We start from the raw sequence: 19,404 nt of genomic DNA on the forward strand, positions 1-19,404 counted from the left end.
TGACTCCTACTTCTTTAAAAGGTTTTTTAAAAATGTGCGGTTTATCTGGGTTGCAAGCATTGAATCTTTCTCCCAAATATGAATTTACTAACACCATGTCTACATGACGCAACGTGGAGAACCTGTTAATTTAGTCCAGCTCATCTCTTCATCCAGAATGGCAGACAAATATATATATTAGGACTAAGAATAAATTATTCAGCCGCTAAAACTTACTCCACCACTTGAAAGCATTGCCCACATTGTACATGTCACTACAACTCAGAAGGACATAATTGGTTGTAAAGCAATTTGGGACATGTGAAAGCCTAATACAACTCTCAGCTCTAATACATGGCATGGTGGCAGAGTGGTTAGCACTGCTGCCTAAGGTTAATAAGTGAGGCAGTCACTGAAATATGTGTTATCATCAGCACAGTATTATTAATAACTAATGGAATATTTTCCTGTCAAATTAACAATATTGCCCAATGTTGTTAAAGCAAAATTTGTACTTTCTGATTTGCTCAATCATCACGGTGAGTCAGGGTGCACATAAACTAACATTGCATCATATCATTGCTGCTCTTAATATTAATGACCAATGCTGCATATAAACGAGAGGATATTTATAATCCGATGCTAACAATGGATATCACCATTTTACTCTTAATTTTCGGTGATTGTTTGGTGCATTGATTGGTGAATCTTGAGAGGGAGTTATAAAATCATGCGTGATTGAGGGGCTGGGTTAAGGGAGGCGCAATAAAGGGCCCAGAAACAGGAGAAGCACCAGGGGCTTTGGTGCACATTAAAACTTATCCCTTTGACCAAGCTTTTGATCATCGTCTCCTTATTTAGCTTGCTGTTAAATTCTGTTTGATAACAGTCCTGTCAATGCTTTGGAACATTTTACTATGTTAAAGGTGTTATACAAGTAGTTGTTGCTGTCGTCACCTTTGTTAAATATTTCTACTCATCCAAGGAGCTCCATCATTTGGGCGGCACGGTGACACAGAGGTTAGCACTGCTACCTCACAGCGCCAGGGACCCGGGTTCAATTCCGGTCTCGGGCAACTGTCTGGAGTTTGCACATTCTCTGTGTCTGTGTGGGTTTCCTCTGGATTCTCCGGTTTCCTCCTATACTACAAAGATGTGCAGATTAGGTTGATTGGACACGCTAAATTGCCGCTTAGTGTTAGGGGTTAGCAGAGTAAATACGTGGGGTTACAGGGTTTGGGCCTGGGAACGATTGTTGTCAGTGCACATTCGATGGGCCGAATAGCCTCATTCTGCATTGTAAGGGTTTTATGGCTCTATGACTTTGATGATTTGCTGATTTCCCAAAGTTCAGCCCCTGTCCTGCCAATTTTTATTTCAATTTATCGAGGCAAAGCTCTTTTCATTACATTGAAAGCATCAGCTCATTATATTAATATGATTTCAATGAGAAGTATATTTTGCAAGAAGATTTTAAAAATTTGATATTGTTGCTTCAAGCCACAAAGGGAACGTTGTGTCACTTGAATTCTTAGTCGCCATATAACATTTTTTTGGCACTGCAACCACATGCTTAAGGAAGTAGGTCGAACAAAATGACTCGATATTCACCTTTGAACTTTTACTTTCCTTCAGACAACTAAGAAGAAACTCTGAACCAATCTTTAGGCACTAATACAGTATCATTTTTAGAAAGAAGTTCATATTTCAGACTATTAAACATTAGCAGCAATCATTTCCTTACCCTGTGGCTATCATGTTAATCATAAAATATGCATAACAGTAGTACTCTCAAAAATTTAAATGCAAAACATTAGTCAGGCAAAAGGATAGATAGACCACATAAACTATTAATCAATGCTATTCACAGATTTAAATTAAAATTGAATCTGATGGATATTTTATGATCTGTTACACATTGAACTATATTACAGCCTTAACAAGGTTGAAACGATGGATGAAGATAAAATCAAATCTAATTTCAACTAATTATGATGAATGCATCATTTTTGGCAAGCAATTTTCTCTGCTGATGACAAAACAGCTAACAAAAATAAACATTTCAAAGGGAGGAAGAGGAATAGGATTTTTGCGAGAAAGATAAGAACATTGAATGAAGTCTGAGGACACGTACCAACCGACTCAAGAACAGCTTCTTCCCTGCTGCCATCAGACCTTTGAATGGACCTACCTCATATTAAGTTGATCTTTCTCTACACCCTAGCTATGACTGTAACATTACATTATCACTCTCTCCTTTCCTTCTCTATGAATGGTATGCTTTATCTGTATTGCGCGCAGGAAACAATACTTTTTACTGCATAGTAATACATGTGACAATAATAAATCAAATCAATTCAATTCAAAACATTGAGCGAGTGGGCGAGGATCTGGCAGATGGAATATAACGTTAGCAAATGTGAGGTTATCCACTTTGGAAGAAATAATAGTAAATTGGAATATTATTTAAATGGAGAAAAATTACATCGTGCGACTGTGCAGAGGGACCTGGGGGTCCTTGTGCACGAATCGCAAAAACTCAGTCTGCATGTGCAGCAGGTGATCAAGAAGGCGAATGGAATGTTGGCCTTTATCGCGAGGGGGATAGAATATAAAAGCAGGGAGGTCTTGCTGCAACTGTACAAGGCACTGGTGAGGCCGCAACTGGAGTAGTGTGTGCAGTTTTGGTCCCCTTATTTGCGAAAGGATATATTGGCCTTGGAGGGAGTGCAGAGAAGGTTCACCAGGTTGATACCGGAGATGAGGGGTGTAGCTTATGAGGAGAGATTAAACAGATTGGGTCTGTACTCGTTGGAGTTTAGAAGGATGAGGGATGATCTTATAGAGACATATAAGATAATGAAGGGGCTGGATAGGGTAGAGGTGGAGAGATTCTTTCCACTTAGAAGGGAAACCAGAACTAGAGGGCACAGCCTCAAAATAAGGGGGGGCCGGTTCAGAACAGAGTTGAGGGGGAACTTCTTCTCTCAGAGGGTGGTGAATCTCTGGAATTCTCTGCCCATTGAAGTGGTGGAGGCTTCCTCGTTGAATATGTTTAAATCACGGGTAGATAGTTTTCTGATCGATAAGGGAATTAGGGGATATGGGGAGCAGGCGGGTAAGTGGAACTGATTCGCTTCAGATCAGCCATGATCTTGTTGAATGGCGGGGCAGGCTCGAAGGGCCAGATGGCCTACTCCTGCTCCTATTTCTTATGTTCACAATGACACAATTCTTATGACACAAAACTGGCAGGACTTGCAGATAGTGAGGAACATTGTCAGAGGCTACAGAAGGATATAGATAGGCTGGAAATTTGGGCAAAAAAATGGCAGATGGAGCTCAATCCTGATAAATGTGAAGTGATGCATTTTGGTGGGAATAATGTAGGGAGGAGCTACACGATAAATGGAAGAACCATAAAGGGTGTAGAGACGCAGAGGGACCTGGGTGTGCAAGTCCACAGATCTTTGAAGGTGACGTCACAGGTGGAGAAGGTGGTGAAGAAGGCATATGGCATGCTTGCCTTTATAGGACGGGGCATAGAGTATAAAAGTTGGGGTCTGATGTTGCAGATGTATAGAACGTTGGTTCGGCCGCATTTGGAATACTGCGTCCAGTTCTGGTCGCCACACTACCAGAAGGACGTGGAGGCTTTGGAGAGAGTACAGAGGAGGTTTACCAGGATGTTGCCTGGTATGGAGGGGCTTGGTTATGAGGAGAGATTGGGGAAACTGGGGTTGTTCTCCTTGGAAAGACGGAGGATGAGGGGAGACTTAATAGAGGTGCATAAAATTATGAAAGGCATAGATAGGGTGAACGGTGGGAAGCTTTTCCCCAGGTCGGTGGTGACGTTCACGAGGGGTCATAGGTTCAAGGTGAAGGGGGGGGAGGTTTAACACAGATATCAGAAGGACATATTTTACACAGAGGGTTGTGGGGGCCTGGAATGTGTTGCCGGGCAAGGTGGTGGAGGCGGACACACTGGGAACGTTTAAGACTTATCTAGACAGCTATATGAACGGAGTGGGAATGGAGGGATACAAAAGAGTGGTCTAGTTTGGACCAGGGAGCGGCGCGGGCTAATTGTTCTTTGTTTCTCGTTTCAAGGCTTCATTCTATGATCATCTTGCTGGCGCCAGTACAGAGCGAGACTGCGGATAGTTGGGAACCTGTCTCGGGGGAAGGGAATTCAGATGGTGTTCGTAAAGCAGAAGTGGAAATGAATAGGGTTGGGAAGCATTTTCTGATCAGGGCCAGTGTGATCTCCTGGACTCGTTTCGATCGCCTCAGGGGGTCGGAGAGGAATTTCCCAGATTTTTTTTTCCACCTATTGGCCCTGGGGTTTTCACTCTGGGTTTTCGCCTCTCCCTGGAGATCACATGGTCTGGAATGGGGGGGTGGGGGTGAGTTAATAGGTTGTGATGAACAAAGCATCGTAGCTGTGAGGGACAGCTCGGTGGATAGGATATTAGGATGTAGATAGGCTGGAAAATTGGGCGGGGATCCTGGATTCAGGATTCAATCCTGGACCGGGGAGCGGCGCGGGCTTGGAGGGCCGAAGGGCCTGTTCCTGTGCTGTATTGTTCTTTGTTTGTTCTTATGTTCTTAATACTATTCAAATGAAACGAGGGTGCCATCATAATTCATCCCCTATGCTTTTTTGTATAAAGAGTATAGGCCCCCAAAATAGGCGACACGGTAGCACAGTGGTTAGCACTGCTGCTTCACAGCTCCAGGGACCTGGGTTCGATTCCCAGCTTGGGTCACTGTCTGTGTGGAGTTTGCACATTCTCCTCGTGTCTTCGTGGGTTTCCTCCGGGTGTTCCAGTTTCCTCCCACAGTCCAAAGATATGCAGGTTAGGTTGATTAGCCATGCTAAAATTGCCCCTTAGAGTCCTGAGATTTAGAAAGAAATGTGTAGGTTAGAGGGATTAGCGGGTAAATGTGTAGGGATAAGGGGGTAGGGCCTGGGTGGGATTGTGGTCAGTGCAGACTTGATGGGCCGAATGGCCTGTTTCTGCACTGTAGGGATTCTATGATTTTTTAAAAACTCCATAGACTTTACATGATTCTATTTAAAAGAAGTCCAGAGAAAATGCAGTTAAAATCCACTGGAACTGTGAACAGTCAATATAGGGCCCTGGGCTAGCTCCCCTGTTCTGCTTCAAAAGAATGCCATGGAATCCTTTATATCATGAGAGGACAGACAAGACTTTGGTTTATTGTGTCACCTGAAAAATGGCATAGCCATTGGTGGAGCATTCCCTCGGTGCTGCACTCAAGTATCAGTCTGGATTATGTGCTCAGGTTTCTGGAATGGCATTTGTACCCACAAACATCTGACTCAGAGAAGGATGCTACTACAGCCTAAATGGTGCCCTTCAGGCTGCTCCTGCCCATTATTTTTTGTACTTGTTTTTAGCATTGGCGAAAAGGATGCCAAAACTATTGAAAAGAGATCTTGGGCATGGTAACTAGGCACCCGCCAATTTCAGGTGAGCATGCCAAATGGCTAACAAAAAACACTATTCAAAATAATAACAGGCACTTTCCGTGGCATGAGAGATCATAACCCAACATTCAGTGCCTCAATGCTCATTTTTTTAGATTAAAACATACATTCCCAAGCTGAAAGTTCTCCCCATCTTCTTTCTTCTACAAGCTTAAGTGGTGGTCACTGCCACAGAGTGTATCATTGATTTTTGAGGGGAGTTTGATGGTTTTTGCTCATCTTTCTTTTCATATGGTAATATGTCTATAAATATCACAATTAATGGTCTAAATACAAGTTAAAAAAGAAAAGTACAGTGGAATTGTTTGCAGTAAATGCTACTTTCATGTATTTTAAATATGCAAATAAGTGTGTTCCCCATGCAATGTTAGGGAGCAATAACAAATGTTTCCCTTTGGAAAATATGCAAGGCTGATAAATTTAGAAATTTGCAACATTAGTGAAGAAACAATGAACTCAGGTTAGGGGAGCATAAAAACTAATGCAGCCTTCAGTTAAATAGAAAAAGTGCCACAATTAACCTTCACATGATACATTGTTTTTGAGAATATGAGAAGAGTGCTGTTTGAATTCCATATATAGATCTATTACTTACTTTTAGCACAACCAGGAGGCCATTAAAGCGGTCAACTTCTTGACCAAGTACTGTGGTCAACGAATTCAAGCGTCCTTTCCTATCTCTAACAAATAGGGCTTCGATTGCAACTTCAAGGTCAAGTTTATCTGAAATAATATATGAAACAATATTGAGGAAGTTTTTTCCACAGACTTTCACTGTGATTTTGTACTGCTGTCCGGGCAGTAAGATGGCATGGTTGGTGGAATGCCCATCATAAAAAAAGCCTGATTTTCATTCCATTAACCTCTGCGGGATATAGGTGCAGCGGATTCTACAAAGGGAAGGTAATCTTCACCATTTTGTTATCAAACAGATTGTGAAGATGAAAATGAACCCTGTTGTGTCCCAAATTGAATTAGGAAAGATTTTCTGTATATAGTATGTTTAGCCAAATTGTACCACACAATGTGCTTATGATTTTGAATATTTGCAAATGTAGCATCATAACATGCCACTAGACAGATCCCAGACAATGTTTATTCCCTTCATGTCAAAATGTAACTTGCATTTCTAAAGATAAAGCATTTTGTGGTTATTTGCTTATTGAATCTATTTACTGAAAGTATTGTATCCTGGGGAATGTTTTTCCAAATCCATTCTTCCTGCAGGGAATGTAGGGAAGCCTTACTCAAAAGTCAGAGATAAAGTCACAACACTTTTCAACCTTCCCAAATCCCATGCAAGTCGTGGAGAATTGAAATATCACATTCAATCAATCCAAAGCCATTCCTCTCGCATTTAGTTTTGTATGAACACATATTAGGGCATTGGAAACGCTCCCATGAAATGTAGATGTTGTGGGGGCTGGGTGGCGAGGGGGTTGCTAATTCCGTTCAAATATTGCCACCCAATGTCTGCCTGCCTTGACACCTTTGGTTCTTCAACCTCTTTTTCATGAGCACAACTTCCTACCGTGTTCATGGATTTACTCTTTAGATAAAGCACATTACCAAGCAATTTGTTTATACACTTTGCGAAGTGAGCTTCCTGGGTGGGATTTTATGGCCTTGCTCGAGCGAGACTGGAAATTCCCAACTGAGTTCAACGGACATTTCCGTTGGCCGACCCCTCGCCCGTTTCGATTCTGTGGCAGGCGGGAAGTAGAATTCCAGCACCTCTGAGTCAGCAGACCCATCTCCTTTAAAAAGGATCCCACCCACCATATTTTCATTCAGCATAGGTGGAGAGGGAGAGAGTTGGGCACGCCACCTTCTGAAGCAAGTCTGAGGTGAAGGAAGTGGGCAGATGGCCCGACTGGCAGGCTGGAGTATCCACCTCTGTTTTCAACTGAGACATTGGCCTAGGTTTAATGATGAATTTTCTCTACCCACCCCACAGGCCTCCTCCATGCTCCCCTGTCCCCAAGCAACCTCTATAACCACATGATGCCTCCATCTCATCAAAATCTTGATGTGCACCCCATGTATCCTCTATAACCACTCATCCAATATCCACAACGGGCAGACCTCAGCATACCTTTGAAATGGATGTTTACAAAATGAACTTTTATCATTCTAATAGATCTGTCATATGCAAAGACACATCATACTGAATAAAATTCTCAGCCATAAAAGTAAATCCCTTCAAGTGTTCAATCTGTGATAAAAACAAATTTATCCATATAAAAACTAGATAATCCTTTCATAAACTCTTAAAACTGCCATCAAAATGTGAACACATATAAATGGTTTGGGGGTTTTTGAAACTCAGTCAAGCATTCATAATCACCCCAACTATTACAAAAAAAACAGGGAAACATCAACAATGAAGGCAATTGAAACTGAACCACTTGATGGCATACTTCGTACAGCAGATGGTATTTCATTTCCATTTCAAAGCAGGTTGTATCAATTTCAATTTTCTTTCACTCAAAGGAGGTTTTTGGATTTTCTTTTAATGTTCAACAGAATGCCCACATTTTTCAAAGTTGAAGATTTCTGAACATTTAAATCTCTGCCCAAAATATAACAGGAGATCTTCCCCGTATATGTTTTTACAGTTTTGAATGCATTATGGTACTTTCTCCATTGGGAAAAGTATTGTATTACATGCCAACACTGACACAATGATGGTTAATTTACCTTTGCAGGCAAAGCCCTATAATTAATAATTTTGTAAAAATACATTTAACTTACAATGCAGAATGTAACTATTGAAACTGAAAGAACAAGCCTGTTGTATATCAAAGTTGTCAACGAAATAATTCCAGGAGCAGGTGATTGCATTTCTTTGATTGCCCACTTGGGAATGAGTTTCCCCATGGTTCCCAACTCCTCTGAAGTGCTGTGAAGCACTAGACTACAAAAGTGAGGCTGACTCCATAACGGGAGGTCTCAAATGCCCATCCCCACCATGGAGTAGGTAAGGGAGGGATTATCGAGTGCTAGCACCCTTATCACAGTGTCATAAAAATCCCACATGACTGGAATGGGGCTGGGAATCCTGCAACTCGGGTCCCATCCTCAATTTTCAAACTCACCTTTCATGGACAGTGGCATGAAAATCCGGGTCTTGTTTGCTTTCCTGACTTGACAAGCAGTCAGCCGTGAACCTGGCTGGTTGTCGGGAGAGAAACTTGTTAAATAAATTTTGAAGATGTCCTACAGATAGGTGTCATGGTGGCACAGTGGTTAGCACTGCTGTCTCACGGTGTCAGGGATCCGGGTTCGATTCCCGGCTTGGGTGACTGTCTGTGTGCAGTTTGCACATTCACCCCATGTCTGTGTGGGTTTCCTCCGGGTGCTCCAGTTGCCTCCTACAGTCCAAAGATGTGCGGATTAGGTGGATTGACCATGGTAAATTGCTCCTTAGAGGGGCAATTTAGAGACCACTATCAAAGCTGCACAGCACCTATGGAGGACAGGGCAACAGAGGCAACAACTTTCATTTATGGGGGCTGTCCAGAACTTTCTGATCTGCCGTAGACCGGTCTGTCCTTGCGAATGAGCAGAAACTTATATAGAGAGCCTCACACTGTAATAATAGTATGGAGGAATTACTCTTTTTGTTTTTTGTTGCACTCAGGAATTAAGTTTTTGCGGACATTTAGGGGTTCCAGCTTTTTTAGACTACTGTGAAGTCTACAAATTGAAGATTGATCTCTTTGACATGGTTGCGGGCAAGATAAGGAATCGGGGAGAAAAATCACTCAACCAGTTCATTGGTGCTTTCAGTGTTGGTCATGCGAGTGTGATCAATGGCAACACACCCTAAAGTTAGTTCTGACTGACATTACCATAGCAACCAAGCCTACATTTAGCTCATGAGCATTAGCAGCCTTGCAATAATATGGTCCCAATGAAGAAATGCAAAGCTTTTTAAAATATAAAATTTGACTGCTCAAGTTTACAGGTATAGGTGTTCACTTTTTGTGATCAGCTCACACCTGGTCCTCTTGAGGCAGACAACAGGCAAACATGCTGTTTCCTCGTTTCAATGTTTTCAGGTTGCAATCCAGCACCAGGCCCACTTCTAGCTGGTCATGTGCTAATCAGCTCCTGCATGGTCAGCATGTGTTTCAGCTAACCTGTATCTCATAAAGGCAGCCTTCCACTCTTACAGGGGAGCTGCCTAAATTATGCAGAAGTTGCCGCTGACTGTGTAGAAATTAGCTAGAAGGCCAAGCAAACCAAAGGGATTAACAGGGAAAAGAGAGGGCTCCCATGCTTTAGGATACCATTCCAGAGATTTCCACACAAGAAGTGGAAAGGAAGAGAAAAGCAATGGGTCAGATTATAGCGAGAGAGCAGATATTCCACCGCCAGGGCTGAAAATGGGAGGTGACCTTGTTTTGGCAGGCAGTGGGACCCAGGGCAGCATTTTGCTGCTAATGGCCGATTAAATGGTTGCTGCCAGTACTGTCACCAAATGAAAGATGATGTCCTATCCCCAAGAGCTTCTGGCCCAATCAGGAGGCTGGCAGTTAGACAGCCTAAGCAGTGTCACTGCTAATGGTAGCCATTGCTGAGGCCACAGGTGAAAGGGATGGCCGAGTACCCTCAAAGGTAGTGGGGTTGTTCAGGACCCCCTCATCTGCACAAACGTTATTTAAAGGTAATTCATTCAATTTGCAGAACCACATGTTCAGCTGAGAGTGATTAGGAGAGGGGCATTAACTTGAACTGAGTGTTCCAAATTGATGGTGTGAAATCAGCCTGAATGGTTGTTGGTGCCACAATTTGGATTTTGACCTGGAAACAGTGAAGGGACAGAGATATAATTCCAACTCAGGATGGTGTCTGAACTGGAGGGAATTCTTGCAAGTGGTGGGATTCCCACATGTTTGTCGCCCTTGTTTTTCCAGGTGGCGGAGGTCACAAGTTTGGAAGGTGCTGGTAAAGGAGTCTTGGCAAGTTGTTGCAATGCATCTTGTGCATGGTACTCTTTGTTGCACCGACGGTGGAAAGAGTGCCTGTTTAAGATTGTGAATGGGATGTCCATTTTCTTGGATGACAGTGAACTTCTTGACTGTTGTTGAAGCTGCACTCATCCAGGAAAATGAAGAATATTCCATCTCACTGCTGACTTGTGCCTTGTAGATAGTCAACAGCTTTGAGGAGACAGGAGGTGAGTTACTCACCTGAGCTCTGATTTGCTCTTGGAGCCGCAGTATCTATTTGGCTGGTGCAGTTCATTTTCTGGTGAATAGTAACCCACGTGTTGAAGATGGAGCATTCTGGGGGAGCGGGGTGGGATTCAGCAATGGTAATGCTATAGAACATCCCAGGAAGATGGTTCATTCTCTTTTCTTGAAGATGGCCTTCACCTGGCACTTGTGCGGTATGAATGTTACTTGCCATTTATCAGCTGAAACCTGAATGCTGTCCAGATCTTGCTGTGGGAATGTCTTAAGTGAGAGGTAGTGAGGATAAGTGGTTTAGGGAGCGGATTTCTGAACGTAAGGTCTTAGCCTTAAGAAGCCAATGGGGAAATGATTATTTCTCCATTTCACCATTATTTCACCAATGCCGGCATCTCCACATCATCGAAATGATTATTCTCAGAGAACATAAGAATTGGAGGAGTGCAGACATCTTGGAGGGTTGGAGGGCTAGAAGACTTTACACAGATCAGGAAGGGAAGGCCACTGCAGAATTTGAAAACAAGGCTGATAATGTTAAAATTGAAGTGTATCTCAATCAGGAGCCAATGCAGGTTAGCAAGCACAAGGGTGATGGGATCTCATGCAAATTAGGACAGGGGCAGCAGAGTTTGTATGAACTTAAGTTTACAGACGATGGATGAAGGAAGGTTGGCCAAGTGTACATTAAAATAGTCAAAACGGGATATTAAAAAATACACAGGTTTCAGCAGCAGATGAAGTCTTAGAGATGGCACAGATATGTAGTCATCTCAGGGTCAAATATGGCACCAAGTCAGACAGTTACCAGGGAGAGGGATGGGAATCAGTGGCTAAGGAACAGAGTTATTGATGAGAACCAAAACCAAAGGTTTTGATTTTGCCAATATTTAGTGGGAGGAAATTTCTGTTCCACCAGCACCAGATATCAGACAAACAGTCAGACAATTGAGAGATAATGGAGGGTTGAGAAAGGTATTGGTCATTAGTGTTGGGTGTCATCAGTGTACATATGGAAAGCAACACTGCTTTCCAATGTCGTCATCAGGGGGCCCTATGTTAATTAGAAATAGGAGGGAGCCAAGCTGTGAATCATATTCATAGAATCTCTACAGTGCAGAAGGAGGCCATTAGAAGAAACCCTACAGTACAGAAAGAGGCCATTCGGCCCATCAGGTCTGCACCGACCACAATCCCACCCAGGCCCTACCCCCATATCCCTACATATTTTACCTACTAATCCCTCTAATCTACGCATCTCAGGACACTAAGGAGCAATTTTAGCATGGCCAATCAACGTAACCCGCACATCTTTGGACTGTGGGAGGAAACCGGAGCACCCGGAGGAAACCCACGCAGACACGAGGAGAATGTGCAAACTCCACACAGACAGTGACCCAAGCCAGGAATCGAACCCAGGTCCCTGGAGCTGTGAAGCAGCAGTGCTAACCACTGTGCTACTGTGCCGCCCGTGTGCCACCGTGCTGCCTGGTTTTCACATATGATTGAAATCAACTAATTGCCCACAAGGATTTCATGAACTAGCAATCAATGATAATGCAGAACAATCATTAGATACCTCCTGTCAGTTTGAGATGTCACACATTCATTCAGCGAGATGAAAAGATCTCATTAAATCAAGATTAATTTTTAAAAAAATATAAATTACTTCAAATCAATTGTCATTACATGTAAAATCAGTGAATACATTAAACAACAGGAGCAGATCACCATTTGAAAACTAATCCATAACTTTCAAAATAAATTTCAAGTATGCAATTACAAAAAACTATATGCCTTAATCAAAATTACTACAATTTTAGTCATTAAATGAGCTGTTACTTCTTAACAAAAGAAATCTAGGTGGAAGTTATGGGCAAATCCTCCAATTAATATAAAAAAACCGATTTAGCTCACAATGTACCAGAATGTTTTCAGTTGAATTCATTGGGAAGGTAGCTTACTGAGGATATGAGTACACCCCAGGCTATAATCAGGACTGAAAACAATTTTGGAGGTTAGTTGATGAGTCTGACAAGGAGTTGCTATGCATAATGGGAGAATATGAAGTAAATGGAAAATAAAAATTGGGAGTGATGCAAAATGAGGTGCCTGATTCATTCTCATCCTCTTACACTACTCCACAATTAGAAATATGCCCAGTGTGTTACCATATTGCATCATACAAACTCATAACATAACCTGAGACTGAAGTTGCTGAACTCATGGAGCACCTTATCTGGCAAGTGATGTGAGTCAAACAGGATGAGGTTGCGTCGTAATGCTTTCACTTTTTAGCTGTTGAGTATAACTACAAACAATATGAAGCAAACTACAGGAAATATCCAGCCATTCAACCATTCAAATGTACTTTCTGGGCTATGCTAAGAGAATAGTGCATTTGCACAAGTAAAGGTAAAGTTGCCATAGACCAGATGACTCTCGGTTCTGACTGGTGGTGATTTAACCTGAGGGTCACCACACCTCAGGCGAGGAGCAAGGTTGAGAAGGTCGGACTTTCATGAATAACCTCAGCCATTACAGGAATTGAACCTGCGCTGTTGGCATCGCTCTGCATCATTAGCCAGCTGTCTAGCCAACTGAGCTAAACATATGTGCAAGCCCAAGTGTGAAAGTACATATGATCATACTGCTGCTTTTTGATTAGACAGTGGTATACATGGAACAACATAATGCAGCAGTGTTACCTCCACTGATTAAGTGAAAACCTCAAACAACACATTCAAAAGTGTGTGTGTGTGTGCGTGTATGTGTGTGCACATGTGTGTATGTGCGTGTGTGTGTGTGCACTTGTGCACATGCGTCATTTCCAAGATATAAAGGGGAGTAGATAGAACAGGCAGATATGAACTGATTTGAGAGTCTAGGAATAAGGGACAAAGCATAAAATTTAGAACCAGACCTTTTTGGAGTGAAATTAGGGAACACAAAGGATGACAGGAGTTTGAGATCTCTTGGCTCAAGATCAGTTGTTAGTATTAAATCTGAGATTAAAAAGTCTTTGTTAAGCAAAGGTATTAAGAGAAATGGGACCATGTCAGATTTATGGAGTTAGATCACAGATCAATCATGATAAAATTCAATAGCAGAACAGGCACAGGAGGCTAAATGGCCTCCTTATATTTCCATTGTCCTGAAATTTGACACTGGGCCACATAAAGAGATATTAGTTGGACAAGATTTGGTCAAAGTGATAGATCTTAAGGAGAGTCTTAAAAGAGAGAGAGATTGAAAGGCAAAGACAGAGTTAGGAAGGGATTTCCTATCTCGGCGGCTGAAGGCACAGTCATCAACGCTGGAGCAGAAAGAAAACAATTGGGATTGTGCAGAATTGGAGGAATGCATTTATCTCTGAGGACCGTACGGTTGGAGGAGGTTACAGAGATATGGAGGAGCGAGGTGGTGGAGGGATTTGAAAACAAGAATGAGCAATAAAACAAATGCAAAAACCCCTTTTCATAATTTGATACTGTATTAAAATAATGTTAGAGAATTCTAATTGAGCCAGAGAATAGTCAGAATTTTATAGAAATTACTGTTTACCATGTAGCATTTCTCCCACAAGCTTGTTGCATTGGAGAGGATATTGTGGTGGAAGTTAATTTATTTTACATCCACCAAAATGTAAATACAATGTTTGGTCACAGCATTTCATTTCATCGAGTTACTTCGTAGATTCCATCATAGATGCTTTTGAAGTGATTCTGAATGAAAAATCATCAAGTTATTTACAAAACTCAAAGACATCAAGTTCATTCAAAACCACCTTTGAAAGTCAGGAAACGGAATTTTTCCACCCCACCCACCACGGGAATCGTAGCGGGCTGGACACGGAGCATGCAAAGGTACGTTGACCTTGGGCGAGATTTTCCGGCTTTGGGGGCGAGTATGGCTGGAAAATCCCGCCCAGGGAGTCAGCTAACAGTTTCAGAGAAATAACTTACTCCCTGCGGCTGATACATCAGTTTCTGAGCAAATATCTATGTGCTTACCTGGAATTTTTGATAGGATGGAATCTGCTAATTCCTGTACAATTTCATCGCTGCTTTTTCCAGTTCCACGTGCCATAATATTGGGCTGTACTTCAAGAACTGTCAGGATCATGTTGCTGGTTTCCTTCCGCTATAACAAGAAGAGTGGCGAATGATCATTGTACACATGATTTCAGGATACTTACGTTCAGTAAAGAGCTTTATTTCCAGAAAAAAAAGCACAAGATGACACTAATCAGTTGCCACATTGACCACAGGAAGTTCAAACTGTATTGTATCATAATCGTAAAGTAAGTTTGAAAGCAGCCAGCATGAACTACTCAACATTACATAATCAGAAATTTCACCACGAAAGGGGGTTGTTTAATGTCCTATCCCAGAACTAACTCCACCATTTATTCCAATTCTACTAACTTTCTTCGTCATTTTCTCTTTTCTTTTCAATTGTTTAATTAAGTCCTTCTTGAATAATATTGTTGATTCAGTTTCAAATGTTGTTTATAGTAATACATATATTTTAATTAGCCATTGACTGAAGTGACTTTTCTAACCCCCTTCACTTTTTATAATCATCCTTCATCACTTATCTGTGCAAATTCTTTTGAAACTTTACACACTTCAGTCAAATCTCCGTAACCCTTCTCTAATTAACAGTTTTTTTTCAAATCTTGCATCATATCGGGTCCTCTTGACCCTCTGTTAAGACCCAAGCCAGAAACTCCAACATGTGTTGTGAAGTTAGCCTAGATCCTACGTTTTACATTTGATTTTGGCATGGGTGAGTATAAATTGTTTTACTCCAGGTATGATTCAAATGACCCACTAGGAAGCTTTTATCAAACAAAGTTTATTTAAGAACACAGAATATAACTAAAATAATTAGCGTAACTTTTACCAATTACCATTTACCAATTTAAACATGACAAAGGATATTTCTTAACAGCTCTTTTGTTCAAATCTACCCCATAGAAATACACTCCTCTTCGGAATCAGCACAAAAACATGTGTGCTCAAGTGATGCTGGATTGTCAGTTTTTTAACACTTCTGGACAGAACTCCAGGCAGCAACTTTCAGGGAAGGATATTTTGTTGAAACAGCAAAACCTCAGGGAAGCAAACCTAGCCTCTGGCAGTTCTCAATCTCTAGACCCAAGAGACAACAAATGATATCTCTCCATCTGCAGCTTCCACAGCAGAATCTCCAAAAAAGAGACTTATCTCCTGGCAGATCTCAGTCTCCAACTTCAGAAAGGGGAAAGTAGAGGCACTTCCCTCTCAACTCCAAAAGCAGCCTCTAAGCTTGAATATTCTGTGAATAAACCAGCTTTCCCGTCACATAAGCATACCTGCCAATCATCCCAATGAAGCCCCACTCTACAAAATCCCTGGGGAAAACCACAGAACAGCATTAGTTCAGATTAAAACCAACATTCTAGCCATTAGAAACAATTCTGTTGCTACAATAACAATACGGGAACCTGGTAGACACTATGGCTCCCAGTGCTTAAAAAAAACTGTTGCAACAGATCCTGCCCAAGAGCATGGCTCAAATACATTTCTTAATGGCACAGTATCGTCACACCTTAGTGAATCTATGCTGCAACTTTTCCAAATTATTTATTCCGAATGGGTTGCCCAAATCTGTACACAACACTCAAACTGCAGCTGAACTAATCTTGTACTGTTATAATATTATCTTCTTGCTTTTGTATTCTGTGCCCCTGTATATAAAACATAGGATAGGGATTTTTATGACATTTTCTGACTCCCAACCTTTTTTCAGATATTTGTGTAAACTCACATCTTCCATTCCAAAGTTACAGTTTAGGTTGCATTTCCATTCTCTGTTCTCTTGTCCAAAATACACATGCCTTTATCAAGATAACAGCAAAGGCAAGTTTGAATAAAATGAGTCTTACTGGACTTTCAACTGCTTATGATTTCACACATTACACTGTTAATGGTTTTATTAATTTTGTCCAGTTTTCTTTCATCCCGCACAGTGGCAGTTCCAAAGATTTTGCAACATCTTTGGTCTTTCCTCATACATGGAGTGAGTACTCCATGACACCTGTGAATAACCTTTATCTCACTTGACACTTGCCCCTTACATTTAACCTGTAGGTTACGGCACCTCACGAACATATCCAAGTGCTTTTTATAAGTGAAGAGGGTATCTCCCTCGAGCACTGTTTCATGCAGTGAAAAATGTCTCCTCACCTCACCTCTAACCCTTCTACCAATTACTTTATATCTATGCACCTTGGTTAATGACTTCCACTGATGCAAACAAGGCCTTCCTGCCTACCTAATCTAGGTCCCTCATAACTTCATGCACCTCAATTAAATTGCCCCTCAGCCTCGTCTGTTCCAAAGGAAATGTCCCCAGCCTATTTAATCTTTCTTCATGGCAAAAATCTCCTGGCAACATCTCCATAAATCTCCCCCGTACACTCTCTAGCGTGTTGTAGTGTAAGGAACCGGATAAGCAGAATGAAATTTTAATCAGTTTACTATTTTCTACCACGCTGGAAAGGCATCTCTGCTCAACGTCTTTCTCATTCCATACAACTTTGATCAGAAAATTCTTATGGAAGGAGCTATGTGAGTGCACCCATTCCTTAATAGTTTTCAAAGATGTACAGGTTAGGTAGATTGGCTGTGCTAAATTGCCCCTTAGTGTCCAAGATGTGCAGGTTAGATGGATTGGCCATGATCAATGCACAGAGTTAAAGGGTTAGGGTGAGGTATTGGGCCTCGGGAGGGTGATCTTTCCGAGGGTCAGTGCAGACTTGATGGGCCAAATGGCTTTTTCTGCACTGTAGGGATTCTATGATTCTTCACTTGCAAACTACACTTAATCTATAGAGGCATCTCTGTGCCTTAAATTGGATGTAAGTTTCACCCTTTGATATAAATGATGGAGAAAAAAGTGCAGTAACCAAGAGCAAATTGTATTTTTAATATCATGTACCGTTTAGCCTTTACACTAAACATCTTTAAAAGTGCCAAGTTCAATGATATAACCACATTATAATTATTTATTAATCATATTCTGTTGATTAGCCACATGCTGAAATATTTAAATCTTATAAGACTGGTGGTCTTTGCCAACAATTATAATTTACTTACAGCGTTTGATTTTCGAGATTATATCCGTCCGTAAGACCTGAAATAAATGCTCCTGAGTAACTCTCTGACACTTATCAGCTTGGATAATGCAAGTACTCAGTTAGCGATATTGTAATAAATTGTGCAAAAATAAATAATGGACCAAGAAGTTGCTGAAGGATTTCATCAATCGTGTCAGCAAAAAGATTATTCTTCGATCTTCATTAAAGTGACAACGTACATTGGTGGCTAGAATTATTGGCTTCTGACTTGGCAGCATGGTGTCACATTGACGAATGTATCATCATTTCACAGAACATGAACTTTTCATTAGGAAAGATTGCTGAGATTATCTCATTAGCACAAAGCACTCAATACAAACCTGGAAAGCTAAATTAGCATTTTCATGCATCCCAAATATTTCTGGGTCATCAATCAGGGGAAGTCCTTCAATGTACTCTTTATATGCCAACAAGCTGTCTGCCTCAGGACTGAAGTAAATTCCTGAAATGCAGAACATTGCACAGGTTTAAACACTTGCTTTTTTCCAATAACCAAGTCACAATTATAATTTATAAACGTCATGAAATAAGACATTATGCACATCAAAGAAATGCCCTCTAACGCTAACTGTGGTCAATGCTGCAAATCTGTTGTGAAAACAGACAATGCTGGAACAACTCAGCAGGTCAGGCAGCAACTGTGGAGAGGAAAACTGATGTATAGTTTCACTTCTGTGATTTCTACCTTTTTTTACTGCATTCTTAAAATTACAAAGCCAACGATCAGAGTGGATCGGGCAAACCCAAATCCATTCCTTGCTTGCTCCAAAAACCAAATTCAAAATCCAATTGAATCCAACTCAAGGTTCCCATAAAAGGGACAAACAAGCTCCAAGCTGACAAGATGAGGCATTGCACCTCATCTTGGGCTTGATCTGACATTAGAATTTGCAAGCAAGAGAGTTTCTCCTCCTCCTAATCTGGCCTCAGCTGAGGTATTGCATCCAGCTCTGGGCTCCACACCTTAGAAAAGCCTTGGAAAGAGTGCAGAAGAGATTCACAAGAATGGTTCCAGGGATGAGGAACTTCAGTTATGAAGATGGATTGGAGAAGCTGGGACTGTTTTCTTTAGAGAAGAGAACACTGATAGAAGATTTGTTAGTGGCGTTCAAAAATACGAGGGCCGTGGACAGAGTAGAAAGAGAGGAACTGCCCCCACTCATGTAAAGATAGATCTGTGCTGGAACAATTCTGTGGCCTTACCAATGTCTTGTTGAAGTTGTACAAGAATTGGTAAGGCCACACTTGGAATACTGTGTACAATTCTGGTCACCCTATTATAGAAAGGATATTATTAAACTAGAAAGAGTGCAGAAAAGATTTACTAGGATGCTACCAGGATTTGATGGATTGAGTTATAAGGAGAGGCTGGATAGATTGGGACTTTTTTCTCTGGAACGTAGGAGGCTGAGGGGTGATCTTATAGAGGTCTATAAAATAATGAGGGGCACAGATCAGCTAGATAGTCAATATCTTTTCCCAAAGGTAGGGGAGTCTAAAACTAGAGGGCATAGGTTTAAGGTGAG

At 41.4% G+C, this 19,404-nt stretch overlaps 1 protein-coding gene across 1 annotated transcript in view; it reads right to left on the reverse strand.

Moving 5' to 3' along the window:
- Window positions 1–19,404, reverse strand: part of dnah6 (dynein, axonemal, heavy chain 6) — a 215,150-nt gene that overhangs the window by 25,058 nt on the left and 170,688 nt on the right. The window contains exons 54-56 of the mRNA XM_078215309.1: window positions 18,199–18,320; window positions 14,706–14,835; window positions 6,090–6,217 (exon numbers count right to left, since the gene is read on the reverse strand). Of these exons, the coding sequence (XP_078071435.1) occupies window positions 6,090–6,217; window positions 14,706–14,835; window positions 18,199–18,320 (380 nt within the window). The remainder of the gene's footprint in view (window positions 1–6,089; window positions 6,218–14,705; window positions 14,836–18,198; window positions 18,321–19,404) is intronic.

This window comes from Mustelus asterias, chromosome 6, assembly GCF_964213995.1.
Source record: "Mustelus asterias chromosome 6, sMusAst1.hap1.1, whole genome shotgun sequence".
NCBI lineage: Eukaryota > Metazoa > Chordata > Chondrichthyes > Carcharhiniformes > Triakidae > Mustelus > Mustelus asterias.